The sequence below is a fragment of the Pygocentrus nattereri genome, chromosome 22 (genome assembly GCF_015220715.1).
Source record: "Pygocentrus nattereri isolate fPygNat1 chromosome 22, fPygNat1.pri, whole genome shotgun sequence".
NCBI lineage: Eukaryota > Metazoa > Chordata > Actinopteri > Characiformes > Serrasalmidae > Pygocentrus > Pygocentrus nattereri.
This window is the reverse complement of record NC_051232.1, coordinates 29,943,327-29,963,203: the sequence shown is the minus strand read 5'-3', so window position 1 is coordinate 29,963,203 and position 19,877 is coordinate 29,943,327. Positions and strand designations below refer to the sequence as shown.

Genomic DNA, 19,877 nt, shown 5'->3' with positions numbered 1-19,877 from the left:
TGCTTGCAGCCTAACTGGCCTAATTTGCTGTTAATAGGCAGTCAGTTCCCGAGTGAGGCCAGAGAGAGAGACTGAGGAGCCCCTTATGCGCTCTCCTCCAATAATGCAGTCAGTGTCTGCCTGGAATAGAACATGTCCTGTCCTTGCCTCTTGCGGAGACATTCTTCGCTCTGTTTAATACGTGACCGTTAGCGGAAGAAGATAACTGAGGGCGCTCTGTTTATGGCCAGGGCTCTAGTGCACATGGCACTGCAACTGCTGAATGCATGCTGCATGATGAATTATGCGCCGCTGCCAAATCACGAGTTTTCCCAATAGAAGTGTTGCGTGGTGTGTTAGGATGTTCCTATTCATAAGCTACCCAAATCTGTTTAGAAGATATCAGTAGTTCTTTTTTAAACTGCTCTAGAAATATTGTGTGCTCGTGTCAGGGATGTAAAAATATTGTGATGCATCAGGTGATGATTCAACTGCACTGAGTCTGAAAGGACGTGGACGAGGAAAACTTTCATTCAGCTGCCAAAACTGAACATCTGAGAAATGGGCTGATGAGTAAAAGAATAGATATACACTCACCGGCCACTTTATTAGGTAATTCAATTGCTTGTTAACACACATAGCTAATCAGCCAATCACACGGCCGCAACTCAGTGCATTTAGGCATGTAGAGGTGGTCAAGACAACTTGCTGAAGTGCAGACCGAGCATCAGAACGGGGAAGAAAGGGGATTTAAGGGACTTTGAACGTGGTGTGGTTGTTGGTGCCAGACGGGCTGGTCTGAGTATTTCAGAAACTGCTGATCTACTGGGATTTTCACGCACAACCATCTCTAGGGTTTACAGAGAACGGTCCGAAAAAGAGGAAATATCCAGTGAGCGGCAGGTGTGTGGATGAAAATGCCTTGTTGATGTGAGAGGTCAGAGGAGAATGGGCAGACTGGTTCCAGATGATAGAAAGGCAGCAGGAACTCAAATAACCAACCAAAATCTCTGAGGAACGTTTCCAACACCTTGTTGAAAGCCTGCCATGAAGAATTAAGGGGGCTCTGAAAGCAAAAGGGGGTCCGACCTTTTACTACTGTTAAGTCTGATTCGTTTGCTTGGTTTCTATACGAGTGTTGTGTGAGGCTGCTGGTTGATGCTGTTAAATGCTCAACTAGTTGGAGGTTTATTAGGAGCTTATACTTCTCTCAATGACTCCAGCTCGCTGAAAGAATGGCTCAGGCCTCTGGGAGGTTCTCCTCTCTCGACATGCAGTTCATGCTTTAGTGTGCTCTATTTTGCTGTGGCACAATACGAGAGTTAATTAACTGCTTTTTGTTCGTTTGAGACTCCACCGGAGCATTCAGCTTAAACCGGCAAGCTTCACTTGTAGGACTCCGTCTCAGATGGTGAATGCGCAGCACTGATTCATGTGTTCCGTTTCGAATGGGAGGGACTGAAAGAGAAGGGAGGGAAGAAAATGGTTCACAAGGCCTCATGAGAGGTGGTGGTGTTCGTGCGTAGGTTGCAGAAAGGATGGTAGGATGACTGGGGGGAGGGGGGGGTAAAGCCTGTGTTATTTAAATGAGGGATATTAAAGGTGGGTTGTGAGTCATTTTGAGGATACGGTGCTGCGGTCGTACCTTGCTGCATCCTTGCTTGCTGATGTTTTGGTTTGCGCTGCTCTCCATATTCCGCACAGTTGATTTGCTGGCACAGTGGCTGGGGTTCTAGGGTCAATGCAAAACTCACTAGGACTGTTTTAAAGGGTTCTTGTCCCACCATTGGTACCCAGCAATCTCACAACCTTTGCAGGATTGTTATGGGGTGAAGCAGACGGCTAAGAGTGTTGTTGGCCAATCACGGACAAATGCTGGGACACACAAACTTTGGGCAGCGTCAGCTAATTATTGATTTTTGACAAAATGATAGCACTGTAATTCTCTTCGTCTGATGTTCTGTAATGCATTCCAAGCATTTTCATGATTGCGCAAGCTGGAGCTTTAAAAATACGGAGGAACCGTGTGCTGGGCCTCACATTCCTGGGTCAGTAGCTGTTATGTGGTGGAATGAGACCAAGCTAGCGTGTGGAATTGGCCTTGCCTAAATTGGGAGAAAGTTGGCTTAGATCTAAAAACAAACAAAAAATAACGTCATTTAAATTTTAAGGAGGAAAAACAGTTTGAATTCATCATTCCAGGGGTGTCGATAGGCTCTCAGACTTCAGGATCCGTGCTGTCTGTGAGCAGCATTGTAGCTCTGTGGCTGTGGGTATGGGTTTATCGTAATAAGCTTTACGAAATATGAATAATGAAATGAGCATCATCTGTTGTGGTCATTCGCTAGACCTTGTTGGACAGCGTTCTGCTTCCCCGGCCTGACTGTGTTTTTTCTTCAGAATATGTTGTTTTCAGTATAGATTTGTGACGATGGTAAGCAGTGAGTGATTGTTGACTGCAGTCACTGTAGAGGCACCATTTAATGCACCTTTTACAGATACCTGTACATTCATGGGACCTTAATATTGGCCAGATGGATATCAGTCGTAGTGGTTGGATAGTGTAGTGGTTAACACCTCTGCCTTCTACACTGTAGACTGGGGTTCAATCCCCCACCAGGGCAAGCGCCCTACACTGTACCAATACGAGTCCTTGGGCAAGACTCCTAACACCGCCTTGACCTTCCTAAAAATGATCAAATTGTAAGTCGCTCTGGATAAGAGCATCAGCCAAATGCCATAAATGTAAATCAGTCTAGCCCTGCTGTCATTCTGTGTTCTCAAATGATGCCATAAGGTTTTGTCTGTCATCACTAAAACAGATCACCTGAAGGTGAAGTTACCCACACCTCCGCTGTCTGTGAAAACAGCAGATGAGTACCTGCTCCGAAAGCGGCACCGAGCTCTTCTACTGCTGTTCGTGCTGTCCTGGCTGAGATGTACCCCATCATGTTCTCAGTGAGAGCTGAGCCGTCCGTGTGTGGGTTTGTGTGATATTTGTGACTCAGTCTGTGTGCGTCAGCTGCAGCCTCTCCACGCTGAGAGAACAGTACTAAGAGAAGAGGGGGAGACACAGTAATGAGGGAAGCCAGCGGTGGAGGACGTTTAGGACGAGCTACAGTAAAAGAACTGCACCATTACGGAGTTATCATAAGGGTCAGAGGTGGGCTATTTCCGCGTAGCGTTGGGATTTAGGCCCAGCAATTACACTGCCTCCTGTAACAGTCTGTGAGCTACACAATCACCAGTTTTAGGTTTAGTCTAGACTAGACAGTCTAGTCTACACTGAGAGATGACGTTTTCTCTGGTACTCAAAACCTGAATAATAGAAACCTGTTTTGGTTTGTCATGCAAGGTCAGAGGCAAATATAAAGTCTATTTAAGGTTAATTAGCAACTTGACACAGTTTTAGTCAAGTGTGTGAGGACTGCATGAAGATATTTCCATTACTAGCCTGGAGTGTCAGTACATTTCTTTTTTGAGGGCTGTTTTATCCTCCACATTTATTTACCAATTGGCAAACTTGGACAAGCCACACCAAAAGTAGGCTTTTAGCCTGTTCTTTAGCGGTCAGGACCCCTACAGAGCAAGTTTTATTTTGGTGGTGGATCATTCTCAGCGCTGCAGTGACGTGTTGGTGTGTGTTGCGCTGGTCTGAGTGGATCAGGCAGTGCTGCTGGGGTGTTTAAACATCTCGGTGTCACTGCTGGGCTGAGAATAGTCCACCAGCCAACAGCGTCCTGTGACCATTCATGCAGGACTAGAAGATGACCAACACAAACTGTGCAAGAAAAGATGAGCTGCTGTCTCTGACTTTAAATCTACAAGGTGGACCAAGAAGATAGGTCTAATTGAGTGGACAGTGAATGGACACAGCGTTTAAAATTCAGTGGTCTTGGCCATTGAAGAACAGGATATAAAGGGGCTTAACAAATTACTCAGAGAAACAGACGAACTGTCTGATTGGCTTATGATGGCACGGATCACTGGTCGTAACCAGCCCTCCACCCGGAGGTTTCGGTTCCAACCTGCATCTAACGCGCTGCCTAATGCCTCTGGTGCTGGGTACTAGCAAAATACAATTCTTGGTAGTTTTCGTTTGTTTCTCAAACAAATTGTGATGATCATTCAGAACAAAGTAAGAGTGAAGCTGCGTTTCGCCATATGCTCGTTTTAATGAATTTGAAGGACACGGTTGTGCTAAGAGCCCTGAGGACGACGTGAACAGTACTTGTTGCTGAGGGAACTCATTGCACTACGTTTTCTGCCCACAGGCTCAGGTTGCCTTCCTGCATGGTGAGAGGAAGGGGCAGGAGAACCTGAAGAAGGACCTTGTGAGGAGGATAAAGATGCTGGAGTATGCGCTGAAGCAGGAGAGGTATAAACCTACACTCTATTTCTCTCCTTCCTTTACTTGCATTCATTAAAATGAAGGATCCCTCACTCCTGGAAAAGTCAGTTAATTTTATTTTCTCGTTTCTTTAATGTTGTTTTACGTCTGTAGGCCACACAGTGTTTAGTAATATGTTTGAGATCGGCTGCTTTAGCAAATCCCATCATTCTGCTGTTGTTCTCCGTGTCCTCCAGGTTGAAGTTAGAAGTGAGCGTAACACTGGAAACGTCCGCAGGCACTCAAGTGCTCAGTTTATCGTTCAGCTGCCAGCAGTTGAACACTGAAATGAGTATGTAGGTGTTCATTAAACTGCATCATTGAAAGTCACTGAGAAAATTTGGTTAAGCAGTTCAGTTTCAGACTCTGTTGACTGACCGTCATTGATGGGGCTGTGTTGTCCGACAGCTTTGCTCAATTTCAAGATTGACTAAAAATATTAAGTTCCGCTTTGCCGCTATTAAACTTGAGCTAGTAAAGCTTGTTAGTTAGGCTGGCTGCTTTGGCTAGAAGCAACAAACCTCATGCAGAAGCTCACATGTCGATTCCATCTGTCATTGCAATGCTTAGCTCTGTTGTTACAGTTTATCAGCTCATCTGAAGAGGCAGTCACCAGAAAGATTCTTCTTGGCTTTTTTTGAATGAGATGACCTGTTTTCAGATGTTCGTCCCTCTGAGCCGCTCAGTTTTCCGCTGTGCTGCTGAACCTGCTGATACTGCGTTTTCCATATTTGTGTATTATGATGCATATCAGGCATAATATCCTCTCTTTCACTCTTGCAGATAAAGAATAACAGCATTAGTGAGTGCACATCCCTATAAAATGTCACCAATTTCATATTTGCACCACACTTTTTTTTAACGTTGATCTGGGAATTTTTTCCTGAGTTCTTTTCTTTGGAAAGGTGAGCGAACCATATGGAAAGGATGTGCACAGTTCTCATTATAGCTCTGGATTCGTATGCTCTTACGTAGTGGGTGTCGAGCGTGCTGTGGTGCATAGTTTGAGATTTTTTTGTGAGGCTTCGGTAGTTTTTCATGTGATTTTAGCTGCTGAATGGACGGGGAAGGCAGGCTTGTTTGCAGTGTGATCAGTCTCAGTCATTCTCTGCGCTGGTGGGGGAGTCGTTCCTCTCTCGGGTTCATTTAGAGTCTCCCTCAGCCGAAGGATTATCAGCAGGGATTTGAAGCTACAGGTGCGAAAGTTAAGAGGGATATAAAGGTATAATTACAGCGTTTAGCCAGACCGGGTCCTTCTTTGGGTTATTTGAGTTTCTGTAGACGGGCTGTTTTTCAAGATAATAGCAGATGCGACAGATGTTTAGCTGTAGCTTTACAGTCAATGACACCTTGGATTTTGTACTAAAACGGCCGTTATTATGCATCTGAATTTGATCTTATTTGTTCCGGTTTACGGAGATGCTTTTCTTGCCCACGTATTCAAACGATAGCCCAGGGTTGAGGTTTATTATTGCTGCAGCCCAAACGGCGCGGATATGAGTCAGAATCATGTCAGAATCATGTCAGAAACAGGAACGGTCATGCTCCTGGGATTTTTGTATGGGATGCAGAAAATACAACCAGTGTAGATTCTTATTTATACATGGCTGTTTTCTAGAGATACTGGATTTTTCATCATATGGAAGAGTATGTGGAGTATATATATGTAATATATGGGTCTGAATCCAGTGTTTCCATGGCAACAACATGACTAGAGTCAACTTTCCTCACTTTAAGGCCATGGCCCCCTAAAGCGAGAAAGGATGTCACTGGCGTGCCTCTGTCGTCCTCACAGCAGACCTACTGCTGTAGATAACATTGAACTGTATTTTCTCTTAACTAAAGACTAGTTTAGCACCACACGATCAAAAGCCTCCCAATCTGAAGGTGTTTTCAAGCTCATTTAGAAGCAACTGAAAGCGTGGATGATCAGGGAAAACGAGTCCTCTTTAGCCTTCTGGTCAAGTTCTGGAGTGATCAAGGGGCGTTCCGGTATTTAAGATTAAGATTAAGATTACATGACCCTTATTAGTCCCACAACGGGGAAATTTCAGCTCAGCATTTAACCCATCCGTGAAGTGAAACACCACATACACTCTAGTGAGCACACACACACACTAGGAGGCAGTGAGCAGCCCAATCCGCAGCGCCCAGGGAGCAGTTGGGGGTTAGGTGTCTTGCTCAAGGACACCTCGGTCATGTGCTGTCGGCTCTGGCGATCAAACCGGCGACCTTCTGGCCACGAGGCTGGTTCCCTAACCTCCAGCCCATGACTGCCCCCAGACGTGGGGCATTTTCAGACGTGTTTGATATTTTTGGTTCAGAACATTCACATGTCCTGCAATGTGAGGTGGTCAGCAGTGTTGCTGAATGAGTGAATTGAGCAACAGCCAATGAGAGACCTAGAAAAGTGGAGAAAATGGCAAAGGGGCGCATGTGCGGCGGGCTGCTTGTTGAACACAGGCAAACTTAGAGCTTTTATCGTATTCGTAACGGATGGGTCCAGACGTGAAAAGCTGCCAGTTTGTAGCGAAATATTCTCTCAGTGCGATTTCTACGTCCTCTTTATATTATAATATATAATATTAAGAGCTGGAAATAGAGCTGAACACTCAAGATAGGCTTTTAGTGTGAAGTACCACTAGTCAAGCAGCGCAAGTTCAGTAATGTTACTAATGCACACTTGAATATTATCTAAATAATGAATAATACAGGGACTAATACTCTGATACTGATTCCTGTGGTACGTTTGTTTTTTGTGTTTTGTGAATGGCTCAAATTGGAAATGAGCATGAGGAGTTAAACCAGGGTGTGTTTAGGTTGCACACTCATCAGAAAGCACTCACATTAATACAGTTGCATGTGGAATGTAATTTAGCCAATCAGCAGTCTGGGTTTTTGGGACTGGCATGCTAATTGGCTTACTACATACCTCAAGCATACTTGGGGCAGTCGTGGGCTGGAGGTTAGGGAACTGGCCCTGTGACCGGAAGGTCGCCGGTTCGATCCCCAGCGCCGACAGTCCATGACTGAGGTGACACCTAACCCCCAACTGCTCCCTGGGTGCCGTGGATAGGGCTGCCCACCACTCTGGGCAAGTGTGCTCACTGCCCCCTAGTGTGAGTGTATTCACTAGTGTGTATGTGGTGTTTCACTTCACGGATGGGTTAAATGCGAGGTGGAATTTCCCCGTTTGTGGGATTAAAGTGATGATGAGCAGCAACATCCAGGGACCGCTCTGTCCTTGTCAGAGTAGAGATGCAGGAGGTGCTGGAGATTAAGAGGGTGCAGAAGTGGATGTCTCAGAACCGTATGGAGGGCAACTTGAATGTTTTGGGCCGGGAAGCCAGACTGCTAGGGAGCTGGGAGCTGAGTGTGGGCAGTTTAGCTTTAGAGACTGAATAGAGAATCCAAGTAGAGACTGAGGGAACTGAGTGTGGAGTGCAGTTGAGGGAAGGTAGCTTTGCCCTGGTTTTGTTCTAACAGACTCAGTCAAGTTAGGAGCTTAAATTAGTTTTATATTAATGTATTGTTATGTTTAGTAGCTGTATAATAAGGCTGAAAGATTCAAAGCCCACAGGGGTTAAGTGGGGAAATTTAACCTGATGTCATGGAGCTTATGGACTGACTAGAGGTCAGACTGAATGTAGCTTGAGTGATCTGAGGGTAATCTGCCTGCAGTGCCTCCCGACGGTGTTTTATATTTTTTTTATGCGATCAAGTGACTCCCGAACATGATCCGATCACCAAAAACACAAGTTGATGCTGGGTGTAAACAGTGTATATGACAGTATAAGGAGCTTGTTCATCATATTTGTCATCAAACTTGTCATTTGTTGTTGTCACAATAACTAATATGACTCCTTAGCGTGTTTCTGCCTTAATATTAGTTTCTTTTTTAAGTTAGGCTTGGCCACAACCCCAGCTGTGAATCAGACATGCTTTCCGCAGTGAGCCGCCCTCTTTGTGCTCGTCTACGGCTTTTTTGTGTGCGTCTTCTCAGATAAGAGCCCATTCTGTCTTTAAAGGGATTCTGCTTTGACCTTGATCCCACTGATTGCCATGGCAACAAATGGTGTCCCTTAGTCTGGTGACATCAGACATCACATCCTTAGCCATGAGTCAGATCTACCAAAAAAGCAAACTTTACGACTTCCTGCCTTTTTCTTTCACTGCATGGTGCAGCTAACAGCTGCTGCTGTCTGTGGCTAAGGCGCATCCCTATCATCATTCACACGGGCAGTTTGGTTTAACGCTAGTTGAGACCTGTTGGTAATCCTGGAAGTGGCATTCCTATACGTTCCCAAAGCCCTGCTGGAATTTCTGATCGAGCAACTTAGAATACCTGAACCCAAACACTGTGTGCATTCAAACGGCTTTTAAAATAAATATGAACTATATTTATGAGCTATAACCCGTGTAGAGGGCTCTTAGCCAAAGGGGTTCTGAACAGTAACAAAAAACTGTTGGATGACCCCAAAATTTTATTGAATTTTTTTGGAAAAACTTTGTACTTCCTCATCACATGTCATGCCTTTCATCTCCCTGTGGAGCTGTAGTCAGCTGCGATTTCAGTTAACAGTGTATTGCGCAAGCCGTTTATTGAACTCTTTCAGTATATTTGAGTTTGACTAATAAAAAAAGTAAACGAGTAAAAAAGTCAGGTAATTCAGTGGAGCTTGCGTGCTAATTCAGACTGTTCTAGTAGGCCTGCACAAACTTGTCTCTTATTTATCATGTTGGGTTTTTTTTTTTTTTTTTGGTTTTTTTTTTTAGTGTTCATGTTTTGTTTTTTTTTTTGTTTGAGAAAAAAAACAATCAAGGCTCTTTTTTTCTGGCTGCTGTGCGTCCTCAGGAGAGCATCCTCTAGAGATGAGAGCTAGATGAAAAGAGAGAGAGAGAGCTAGATGAAAAGAGAGAGAGAGAGAGAGAGCTAGATGAAAAGAGAGAGAGCTAGATGAAGAGAGAGAGAGAGAGAGCTAGATGAAGAGAGAGAGAGAGAGAGCTAGATGAAGAGAGAGAGAGAGAGAGCTAGATGAAAAGAGAGAGAGAGAGCTAGATGAAAAGAGAGAGAGAGAGCTAGATGAAAAGAGAGAGAGAGAGAGCTAGATGAAAAGAGAGAGAGAGAGAGCTAGATGAAAAGAGAGAGAGAGAGCTAGATGAAAAGAGAGAGAGAGAGCTAGATGAAGAGAGAGAGAGCTAGATGAAAAGAGAGAGAGAGAGCTAGATGAAGAGAGAGAGAGCTAGATGAAGAGAGAGAGAGAGAGCTAGATGAAAAGAGAGAGAGAGAGCTAGATGAAAAGAGAGAGAGAGAGAGAGCTAGATGAAAAGAGAGAGAGAGAGAGCTAGATGAAAAGAGAGAGAGAGAGAGCTAGATGAAGAGAGAGAGAGAGAGAGAGAGAGAGCTAGATGAGGAGAGAGAGAGAGAGCTAGATGAAGAGAGAGAGAGAGCTAGATGAAGAGAGAGAGAGCTAGATGAAAAGAGAGAGAGAGAGCTAGATGGAGAGAGAGAGAGAGAGCTAGATGAAGAGAGAGAGAGCTAGATGAAGAGAGAGAGAGCTAGATGAAGAGAGAGAGAGCTAGATGGAGAGAGAGAGAGCTAGATGGAGAGAGAGAGAGCTAGATGAAGAGAGAGAGAGCTAGATGAAGAGAGAGAGAGCTAGATGGAGAGAGAGAGAGCTAGATGGAGAGAGAGAGAGCTAGATGAAGAGAGAGAGAGTTAGATGAAGAGAGAGAGAGCTAGATGAAGAGAGAGAGAGCTAGATGAAGAGAGAGAGAGCTAGATGGAGAGAGAGAGAGCTAGATGGAGAGAGAGAGAGCTAGATGAAGAGAGAGAGAGCTAGATGAAGAGAGAGAGAGTTAGATGAAGAGAGAGAGAGCTAGATGAAGCGAGAGAGAGAGAGAGCTAGATGAAGAGAGAGAGAGCTAGATGAAGAGAGAGAGAGCTAGATGGAGAGAGAGAGAGCTAGATGAAGAGAGAGAGAGCTAGATGAAAAGAGAGAGAGAGAGAGAGCTAGATGAAGAGAGAGAGAGAGCTAGATGAAAAGAGAGAGAGAGAGCTAGATGAAAAGAGAGAGAGAGAGAGAGCTAGATGAAGAGAGAGAGAGAGAGAGCTAGATGAAGAGAGAGAGAGAGAGAGCTAGATGAAGAGAGAGAGAGAGAGAGCTAGATGAAGAGAGAGCTAGATGAAGAGAGAGAGAGCTAGATGAAGAGAGAGAGAGAGAGAGAGCTAGATGAAGAGAGAGAGAGCTAGATGAAGAGAGAGAGAGCTAGATGAAGAGAGAGAGAGAGAGAGAGAGAGCTAGATGAAGAGAGAGAGAGCTAGATGAAGAGAGAGAGAGCTAGATGAAGAGAGAGAGAGCTAGATGAAAAGAGAGAGAGAGAGAGCTAGATGAAGAGAGAGAGAGAGAGAGCTAGATGAAAAGAGAGAGAGAGAGAGCTAGATGAAAAGAGAGAGAGAGAGAGAGCTAGATGAAAAGAGAGAGAGAGAGAGAGCTAGATGAAGAGAGAGAGAGAGAGAGCTAGATGAAGAGAGAGAGAGAGAGAGCTAGATGAAGAGAGAGAGAGCTAGATGAAGAGAGAGAGAGCTAGATGAAAAGAGAGAGAGAGAGAGAGCTAGATGAAGAGAGAGAGAGAGAGAGCTAGATGAAGAGAGAGAGAGAGAGAGCTAGATGAAGAGAGAGAGAGAGAGAGCTAGATGAAGAGAGAGCTAGATGAAGAGAGAGAGAGCTAGATGAAGAGAGAGAGAGAGAGAGAGCTAGATGAAGAGAGAGAGAGCTAGATGAAGAGAGAGAGAGCTAGATGAAGAGAGAGAGAGAGAGAGAGAGAGCTAGATGAAGAGAGAGAGAGCTAGATGAAGAGAGAGAGAGCTAGATGAAAAGAGAGAGAGAGAGAGCTAGATGAAGAGAGAGAGAGAGAGAGCTAGATGAAAAGAGAGAGAGAGAGAGAGCTAGATGAAAAGAGAGAGAGAGAGAGAGCTAGATGAAGAGAGAGAGAGAGAGAGCTAGATGAAGAGAGAGAGAGAGAGAGCTAGATGAAGAGAGAGAGAGCTAGATGAAGAGAGAGAGAGCTAGATGAAAAGAGAGAGAGAGAGCTAGATGAAAAGAGAGAGAGAGAGCTAGATGAAAAGAGAGAGAGAGAGAGAGCTAGATGAAAAGAGAGAGAGAGAGCGCTAGATGAAAAGAGAGAGAGAGAGCTAGATGAAAAGAGAGAGAGAGAGAGAGAGCTAGATGAAGAGAGAGAGAGAGAGCTAGTTGGGGAGACATGGGAAGGGAGAGAGAAAGGTAGATAGAAAGATAGAGCTAGAGAGAAGGATGGAGAGCTAAAGCTAGAGAGAAGGATGGAGAGCTACAGAGAAGGATAGATAGATGGATAGAGCTAGATGGAAAGACAGAGCTAGATGGATAGAGAGAAGGATAGATAGGACTTTATTGATCCCAGAGGGAAATTGCAGTGTTTTAGTAGCAAGACATGTAATTACACATAAACTAATGCAGAACAATTCCAAAGAGGAGTCGATCTAGACAGAAGTTAAAGTACAAGAGAAACAAGAAAAATCGAAGCCGCAGACACGGAGCTACTGGAACTGGCAGCCACCTCGGTTGTATTGATGCTGCTGACGTCAGTGTGACGTGTGACTGCTCAGAATAGAGTGAGTTCTCATTATGACCGTGAGGGCTGATTAAATCCGGCATTCTCTTTGCTTTTTTTTTTTTTTTTTTTTTTTGGGCTCACCTATCCGAGGGGGCCAGGCACTTGGGTTTTTTGTTTTTTGTTGGGTTTTTTTTTTGTTTTTTTTTTACTTGTGACCTTGTTAAAACCACCCAAAGATGATGACAGAGGTGTTGGGTTGCCTAGCAACATGCTCTTTCGTCTTAAGGCCTTGGCGAGGAGCGCCAGGCTCGGGTGGAACGCACAGTGTTTTTCACTTGAATGGAATTTAATGTAGTTTAATGGTGGCAAAGTCCCTCACGCTGTGTCTGATCTCTTATTCCGAATGCTCAGGAGACATGCTGAAAACATGCAGCTCATGACCTGAATTCTGCAGTCAGGGAAATTGGGTGATCTAAATGTTTGATGGTGGGGCCTTGGGTGTTTTTTTTTCATAAGTGATGTAAACAAAAATAATGCACATTGGTTTATTGATTCATGTATTGCTGGTTTGTTGTTCTCTTTCAGGGCGAAGTACCACAAGTTAAAATATGGAACAGATTTGAATCAAGGTGACATGAAGCCACCCAGCTATGACTCTGGTAAGTCCAACTTTATCTTGTTTGCACAGTGTAGGTTACATTTATGTAGGTCTGTATGAAGGAGCGTACAGTGCTGTATTTAAGCAATAGAGCACAAGAGGGACTGTGTTGTTGAGAAATAACATCACGGCTGTGATTTGGTCGCAGGCGCAAGTCGAAGGCGAGTCTGTGATGTTATAGCGATAACACATGACCTCGAGTGCTCTACTGCTTTAATACAGCAGTTAAATAAATACAGTGAGAAATGAATAAACTGCGTTTAATATGGTTTAATGTTCAGTTCCTTCCTCCTAATTAGAGCTCCTTAACGAGCAGCTTGTTGCTACGTCAGAGTAACGAGCTCCGCCCACTCGCTGCTCAGCCGGCAGTTCGTTCTCCAGCTCCTTACACTAAATTCCCAAACTGTCGTCTCCACTGAGCAGCTTTTCTGTTTTTTACTGCTGCAGTTTTATGGCTCAGTCCGATTTGGTCAGACTCTGAAGATCAGACACGTTTGACGACGGTATTCGGGGATTCCAGGTTGTTCAGCTGTTCTTCTGTCACAGCTGCCGACTGAAAAGCTGCTCAGTGGTGACGGCAGTTTGGGAATTTAGTGTCGTCTCGTCTTCAGAGTCGGACCAAATCGGATGTCGGTCAGATGTGATCTTAAGTGTCCGTTTTCTGTTTTGTCGCAAAATAAGAAGTAAAAACGTTCAATTGGCTTGAGCGTCTCCTACAGCTGTCAAACTCGCTGCTTAGCAACAGCATCTCATTGGAGTGATACAGTGTTTATGAAAAATCTGGCGAAATAGCAGCTCAGCTAGAACTGTCGTATAAAGGTAAGGTAAGCATAACTCCAAGAAAGGAGGATCAAATGATCTCCAAGTGTTTTCAAGCAAGTACATTGCAGAGGAAGTGCTCTGCTCTGTTGGGGCTCGACTGATATGAACATTTTGTGACCGATACCGATATTAAGGGGTTAAGATATTTTAATATTAAGATATTAAAAATTTCAATTGATAATACTAACTGATACTATTGTGTAGTTTTAAATAGTTACCTAAGAGTTTTGCTTACACACTGTTTTTACCCCTATAAACAGCAGAAGCTTCCAAAGTCATAATGTACATACTGTAGGTATGCCAAGTGTTAGAATTCTCTGTGGTTTCTGAAAATGACTTTTTCTTAATTCGTTTTCTTTCATTTTAATACATACATCTTTGTTATTTAAACCATGATGTTGTTGTGTATGTCAGTATTGGACGATACTGTATCGTCAGCATCCTATGTATTGCTCAGGCTCTATTCTTTAGTTATGTAATGTCATCTGATGGTGTAGCGTATAAATTAGTGTTCTTAGTAGAAATTTATCATATTAAATTATTCAGTCTTGTTTGTTGGACTGCTGCTGTGATTGCTACTTTTTAGAAGTTATTGACTTGGTTATATGAATATTTGAATATCTAGATTCATCTTAATATTTGTTTACTTAAGCGTGTACCTAGAGTAAGGCATGTGGTGTTTGATTTAAGAAGATATAGATCATGATATATGATGAAATATTGTCTGTTAAGTAAGATGTCCACTGCATATGGAAATATCGCAAACAAAAACATAATAAAAGTGTTAGTTTTGTGAGTGAGTCCTTCTGTGGGTCAGCTGGCAGTGAGTTAAACTTCTTATGCAGGCCACACAAAATAAACGAATGTTGAACGTCGCAAATTTTCATCTTTGAAAATTCTAATATTTGATTAGCAAAAATGCCTTTCCATATGAAATCACTAGTCATGTGAATTATTAGTGTGGACTAACTTTGAGGCTAGCACTACGCAGTGAAGTAAGCTGCATCTTACACCCCACAGATCCTTTATTGGAATAATATCAAACTTTTTTATAACGCTCTTAAGGCTAAATGACTCCTACACCAGCTGACGTAAACCTAAATTAACGCTCATAAATCACTTGAAACCTGGAAAGTTTTATGACGGCTTATGCACTTTTGAATAAGACTTCATGAATGTTCATGTATAGTTGTTTGCAAAAGTTTGGGTACCCCTGGTTACAGTATGTTTTGTTGAATCTCTACAGAGAACACACTTCACCTCATAAAACCGCAGAAGCCCTCAGAGAGCCGTCAGTCTCACCCTGAGCTCGGCTCATTAATTGAGATATCAAAGCCTGTGTGTGTGTGTGTGTGTGTGTGTGTGTGTGTGTTGCCTTGTGACGCAGCAGGGCTTTGTCATCTCCACACATAGAGGCTCTCAAGTCGTCTTTTATGTATGGTAGTGTGGTATTTTCCCACAGCATGTTCTGTTATTGTTATTGCTTGTGTGATTTTGTGTCCAGGAATTTGTTGTGATTTTGAGTGACTCAAAACACTGCACAGCACTGAACCATTGTTTTTGTTTTTTCTTTTCTTTTTTTCCTATAAAAACAATGCTTATCCTCTATAGTGAAGTATCGCAGTACTGTGGTAAAGTCCGAGACCTCCTTTTAAGGAGCTCTTTTAGTTCGATTTACAGCGAAAACAGTCATGTAGTCCAGAATTTCAAATCAAAAAAAGAAAGAGGAATTTAACAGGAATGTCAGAGGTTTATTATTTAGTGTGTCTACTCATTTCAGGAGACCCGCTTTCAGTTTTTCAAAGCGAATCTGCAGAGATGCTTTCCTACACCTCTTGCGCTTGTACGCTTCTCTGCCCATCCAAGTACAATTAGCATATGCAGTTTGATTCATCTATAGGAATAAGCATTGGATGTTGTAGTGCTGAAAAGTGACCTTGAACTTTCGATACGTCAACTATTTTACATTTTAAAATTCGTGAATTTTAGAAACATATTTCCATAAAATGTCTCCGCTGTGTCCTCGTCTCTTGTCCATACACGATTACGGAAACTGATCTTTTTCATAGACTCACTTTCACATACATGTCACTTTCTAACCCTCTCTGTCCACCTTTGTTCTCCTTCTTTGTTTACAGATGAGGGGAATGAGAAGGAGACTTCCGGCTCCCTCAACAATCAGCTGTCTTGGAAGCAAGGCCGGCAGCTGCTCAGACAGTGAGTACAGCTCTACCCCGTCCCTTCACATTTATGTTTTAGCTGCCTATTTGATGTCAAACAAATGCAGATAGCTTTGTTTGTTCATTTTAAGCCACTGTTGTGGTATTATAGGCATAATACAATAGTTGTATTAGTTTTGTACACATGCACACTTTAGGACAAAGAAGAGCCATTTACATAACATTTAATCCACTGAGCTTGTAAGTGATATAAATCGCTGTTCCAAATCCAGATATTCACACTGGATCATGTAACGTTTCCAGCTTCATTTGTCTGTAGTCTGTGTACACTCAAACCCAGTGTATTGGGGAACCCTTATGCTACCATATAAGGGAACGTTTCATATTCCTGCTAGAAGAATTTAGCATTATTATTGCAGGTGGGATTTGTTATGTACAACCCCAATTCCAATGAAGTTGGGACGTTGTGTAAAACATAAATAAAAACAGAATACGATGATTTGCAAATCCTTTTCAACCCATATTCAATTGAATACACTACAAAGACACGATATTTAATGTTCAAACGGATAAACTTTATTGTTTTTTTGCAAATATTCACTCATTTTGAATTTGATGCCTGCAACACGTTCCAAAGAAGTTGGGACAGGGGCGTGTTTACCACTGTGTTACATCACCTTTCCTTTAACACTCAATAAGCGTTTGGCAACTGAGGACACTAATTGTTGAAGCTTTGTAGGTGGAATTCTTTCCCATTCTTGCTTGATGTACAGCTTCAGCTGCTCAGCGGTCCGGGGGCTCCGCTGTCGTATTTTGCGCTTCATAATGCGCCACACATTTTCAATGGGAGACGGTCTGGACTGTCTTTGTAGTGTATTCCATTGAATATAGGTTGAAAAGGATTTGCAAATCATTGTGTAAAACATAATAATAAGTCCCAACTTCATTGGAATTGGGGTTGTATGTGTGTATTTATTTATTTATTTGTTTATTTATTTATTTATTTACAAACAGATACTAGTAATAAACTACAGGTATCCATACATGTTAAACACTTTGTATAATGGCTGATGCTGCATGTTCATGATGATTATATGATACAGTGCAGTATATGTCCTTTTTTTGGGGGGGGTACAGTACAGATAGTTATAGTAATTTTTTTTTTTTTTTTTAACCAGCCTACAATGTAGTATAGCTAAAACAGCTGTGCTCCTTGCTGCCTCCGTGGACAAGAAACAAGTTTTTTATGTAAACGTGGTGGACAACAGTACATTGCGTGGCTTAAAACAGTAGAAAACATCTGAAGTGGGAATTTTGTCTGTACTTCTGTCCATTTCTGCTGATAACAGTAGGTCATACAGTGTCCATTTGAGATTAATAACAGCCCTGCCTGGTTTGAGGTGAGTGTGTGATGGTTTTAGAGGTGCAGTGTTCACCACTGTGACTGGTATGGTTTAGCGTGTTAGTTTCATAGCTCTAAAGCAAACGTTGCCCATAATTCACATTCTGCTGGTTGCTACATAAGCATATTGTGAAATCAAATGACTCTTGAATATGATATTGGTCAGCTCAAACAGTTGTGGTCAGGTGATTCTGAAATATTGCGAAAGGCCTACTCCCCCATGTTCTGGTCAGTGGAACCACCCTCTGGCTACCTTCAAGCAGTAACCGTGTCTTGTTCCAGTAAAGTGGTGAGGCGGTCCGTCATTGTGTCAGACTGACCGCTTTTAATAATCCCGAGACCTCGGAGGGAATGCAGGCTCCACTGACCTTTTCAGTAAGCAAGCATGACGTGCTGCCCTGGTGTCTGTAGTACAGTTCAAGTCGTCTTGACCAGAAGCCGGTCACTGTTGTGTAAAAGGAAGGAGGTAGCCAGAGAGGAGGCGGGGAAACGTGACTGTCAAAAACAACACCTCCTGCATTAACTTCCTTGAAAACCCTGTTTGATGACTGGGTTAGTTTTACTTGAAACGGCACTGACCAGTTATTGCTGATCAGATCCCCTGACTGGAACAGTTATGGGCAATTATCCAGTGTGAATCTGCAGCATGTCGTTTTATTATGTAGGCTATTTGTGGAGTAATTGTGGTCTTTTTGTGTAGCTGGTTAAATCCAGAGTTCTCTCAATGAACGTAGTCCTGTTCCAGTGTACGTCAGACCCCGTCATAGTATGTAATTCACAGGTTTCGTAGTTTGGTCCAGTACGATGCGATGGTGTCTTCATTCAGTGCGTCTTTTGATACAGCAAAAATAAGAAGTGCTGTAAAATGTTATGTTAGTATGTTCATGTTTACATTTTTAGTTTATGAGCATTTACCTTTTTAAACGTTCTAACACTGAGACTTGGGAGAAACAGGTGTCGTGGCAGCACAGAAGAACATAAGGTCTGCACTATGTGGTGCTCCGATATAAAGCTTTAGCCACGACACATTGTAGGGCACCGTACAGTGCAGTATGATATGTTGTATTCTTACACCCTACTAATAAAACGGCAAAGCCTGCTAATGGATTTAGACATGCAGTGTTTTTATTGTTATTGAATGTGGCACAGACGTGAACATCCAAAATAAGACCCCTGCGCTCTCTGCAGGAATTTGAGGAAATAACCAGGGCTCGACCAACTTGACCAGTAGTGATTTTAAGCAGCTGTGTTTATTTGTTTAAATATTAGATTTGAATTTCATACTTCATCAGTTTTTGATATGTATTTTTTGAGAGATAGTGGTCAGTTGTGAGTGTGAAATCAGACTTTACATTTTGTATTATTCTATTTTCTGCTCAGATTCATCAGTTTAACATTTATTATTATTATTGTTATTATTATTATTGTATAATATAGATGAGGAGAGAGTTTGTTTGTTTCATCTCTCATCAGTTCGAATCTCAGCGATGCTATGACCAAAAAAGTTTCTCATTTTTAGCAGTGTTTTTGTATTTGGCAATAAACCCGTATTTTGGCGATATCTGCCAGATACATCGTTATTGGCCCACACATATATCATATACACCCCTGCTAGTAAAAGGCTGGACCCCCTTTCGCCTTCAGAACTGCCTTAATTCTTCATGGCAGACTTTCAACAAGGTGTTGGAAACGTTCCTCAGAGAGTTTGGTTGGTTATTTGAGTTCCTGTTGTCTTTCTATCATCTGGAACCAGTCTGCCCATTCTCCTCTGACCTCTCACATCAACAAGGCATTTTCGTCCACACAACTGACCGCTCACTGGATATCTCCTCTTTTTCGTTCTCTGTAAACCCTAGAGATGGTTGTGCGTGAAAATCCCAGTAGATCAGCAGTTTCTGAAATACTCAGACCAGCACGTCTGGCACCAACAACCACGCCACGTTCAAAGTCCCTTAAATCCCCTTTCTTCCCCGTTCTGATGCTCGGTCTGCACTTCAGCAAGTCGTCTTGACCACCTCTACAGGCCTAAATGCATTGAGTTGCACTTTATTGTACCTAATAAAGTGGCTGGTGAGTGTATATCGCACTCTAGGAAAAATAAAGCCTGCTTTATTCTGTATCAGTAGGCTGGTAAAATCCCATAAATTATGCGAAAAGCCCTAGTAGAGACGAATTCATCTCCGAGCTTAACCGAGCGTTAATTTCGTACCCTTGTTATTTGCTAAGGCCATGTCAGAACTGCTGTCCCTCAGATGTTTTGCAGTAAGTTGTGTGGAGGTGTGCTGTATGTTCTGCCAGCCTAAACACCGCTATCGTGACCTGTAGACCTCCTGAAATGTACTGAATGGTTCATCGGTGCCCTCTCCTGGACATTTCACGTCACATTCGTTCCACAGTCAGCATAGCTCGCACGCATTCCTCACATACACACGTCAGGCACAGAGCCGCAGTGTTAATGAGAAGATGCAGGCCGTGCTGCTCTCACCTCTCACCCCGTCCTTAACACACAGCTTTAACCTTTCATTCACAAGTACGTGTTACCCCCCACCCCCCCTACAGCATTGCAGGCGTCAGCTGAGTGGGGAACTCGGGCAGCGGGAGGCTCATTGATCTGTGTGCGAGTGTGACTGTTAAAGTAATCCACCCCCACATTCTCACAGCTTGGATACACGCGGACAGTGAGCACTCGGATCACACCTCTAGCTGGAATTAATTAAAGGGCCCATGTCTTACATTTTTCTGCCACCAGTTGAGATCTGATTTTGACCATTTAAGGGGTTTTTATGTACCAAAAACAGCTCATTTTCACATGACCACTTTCCAACCTCTCTTTATTCCTTAGAAATAAACAGA

The 19,877-nt window shown here is 43.0% G+C and overlaps 1 protein-coding gene across 2 annotated transcripts in view; it reads left to right on the top strand.

The window, feature by feature from the left end:
- The window catches only part of LOC108429273 (striatin-like), a 66,179-nt gene that overhangs the window by 24,923 nt on the left and 21,379 nt on the right, over window positions 1-19,877 (top strand). For both annotated transcript variants that reach the window (XM_017700916.2, XM_017700915.2), the window contains exons 2-4: window positions 4,254-4,357; window positions 12,548-12,621; window positions 15,581-15,659. In XM_017700916.2, the coding sequence (XP_017556405.1) occupies window positions 4,254-4,357; window positions 12,548-12,621; window positions 15,581-15,659 (257 nt within the window). The remainder of the gene's footprint in view (window positions 1-4,253; window positions 4,358-12,547; window positions 12,622-15,580; window positions 15,660-19,877) is intronic.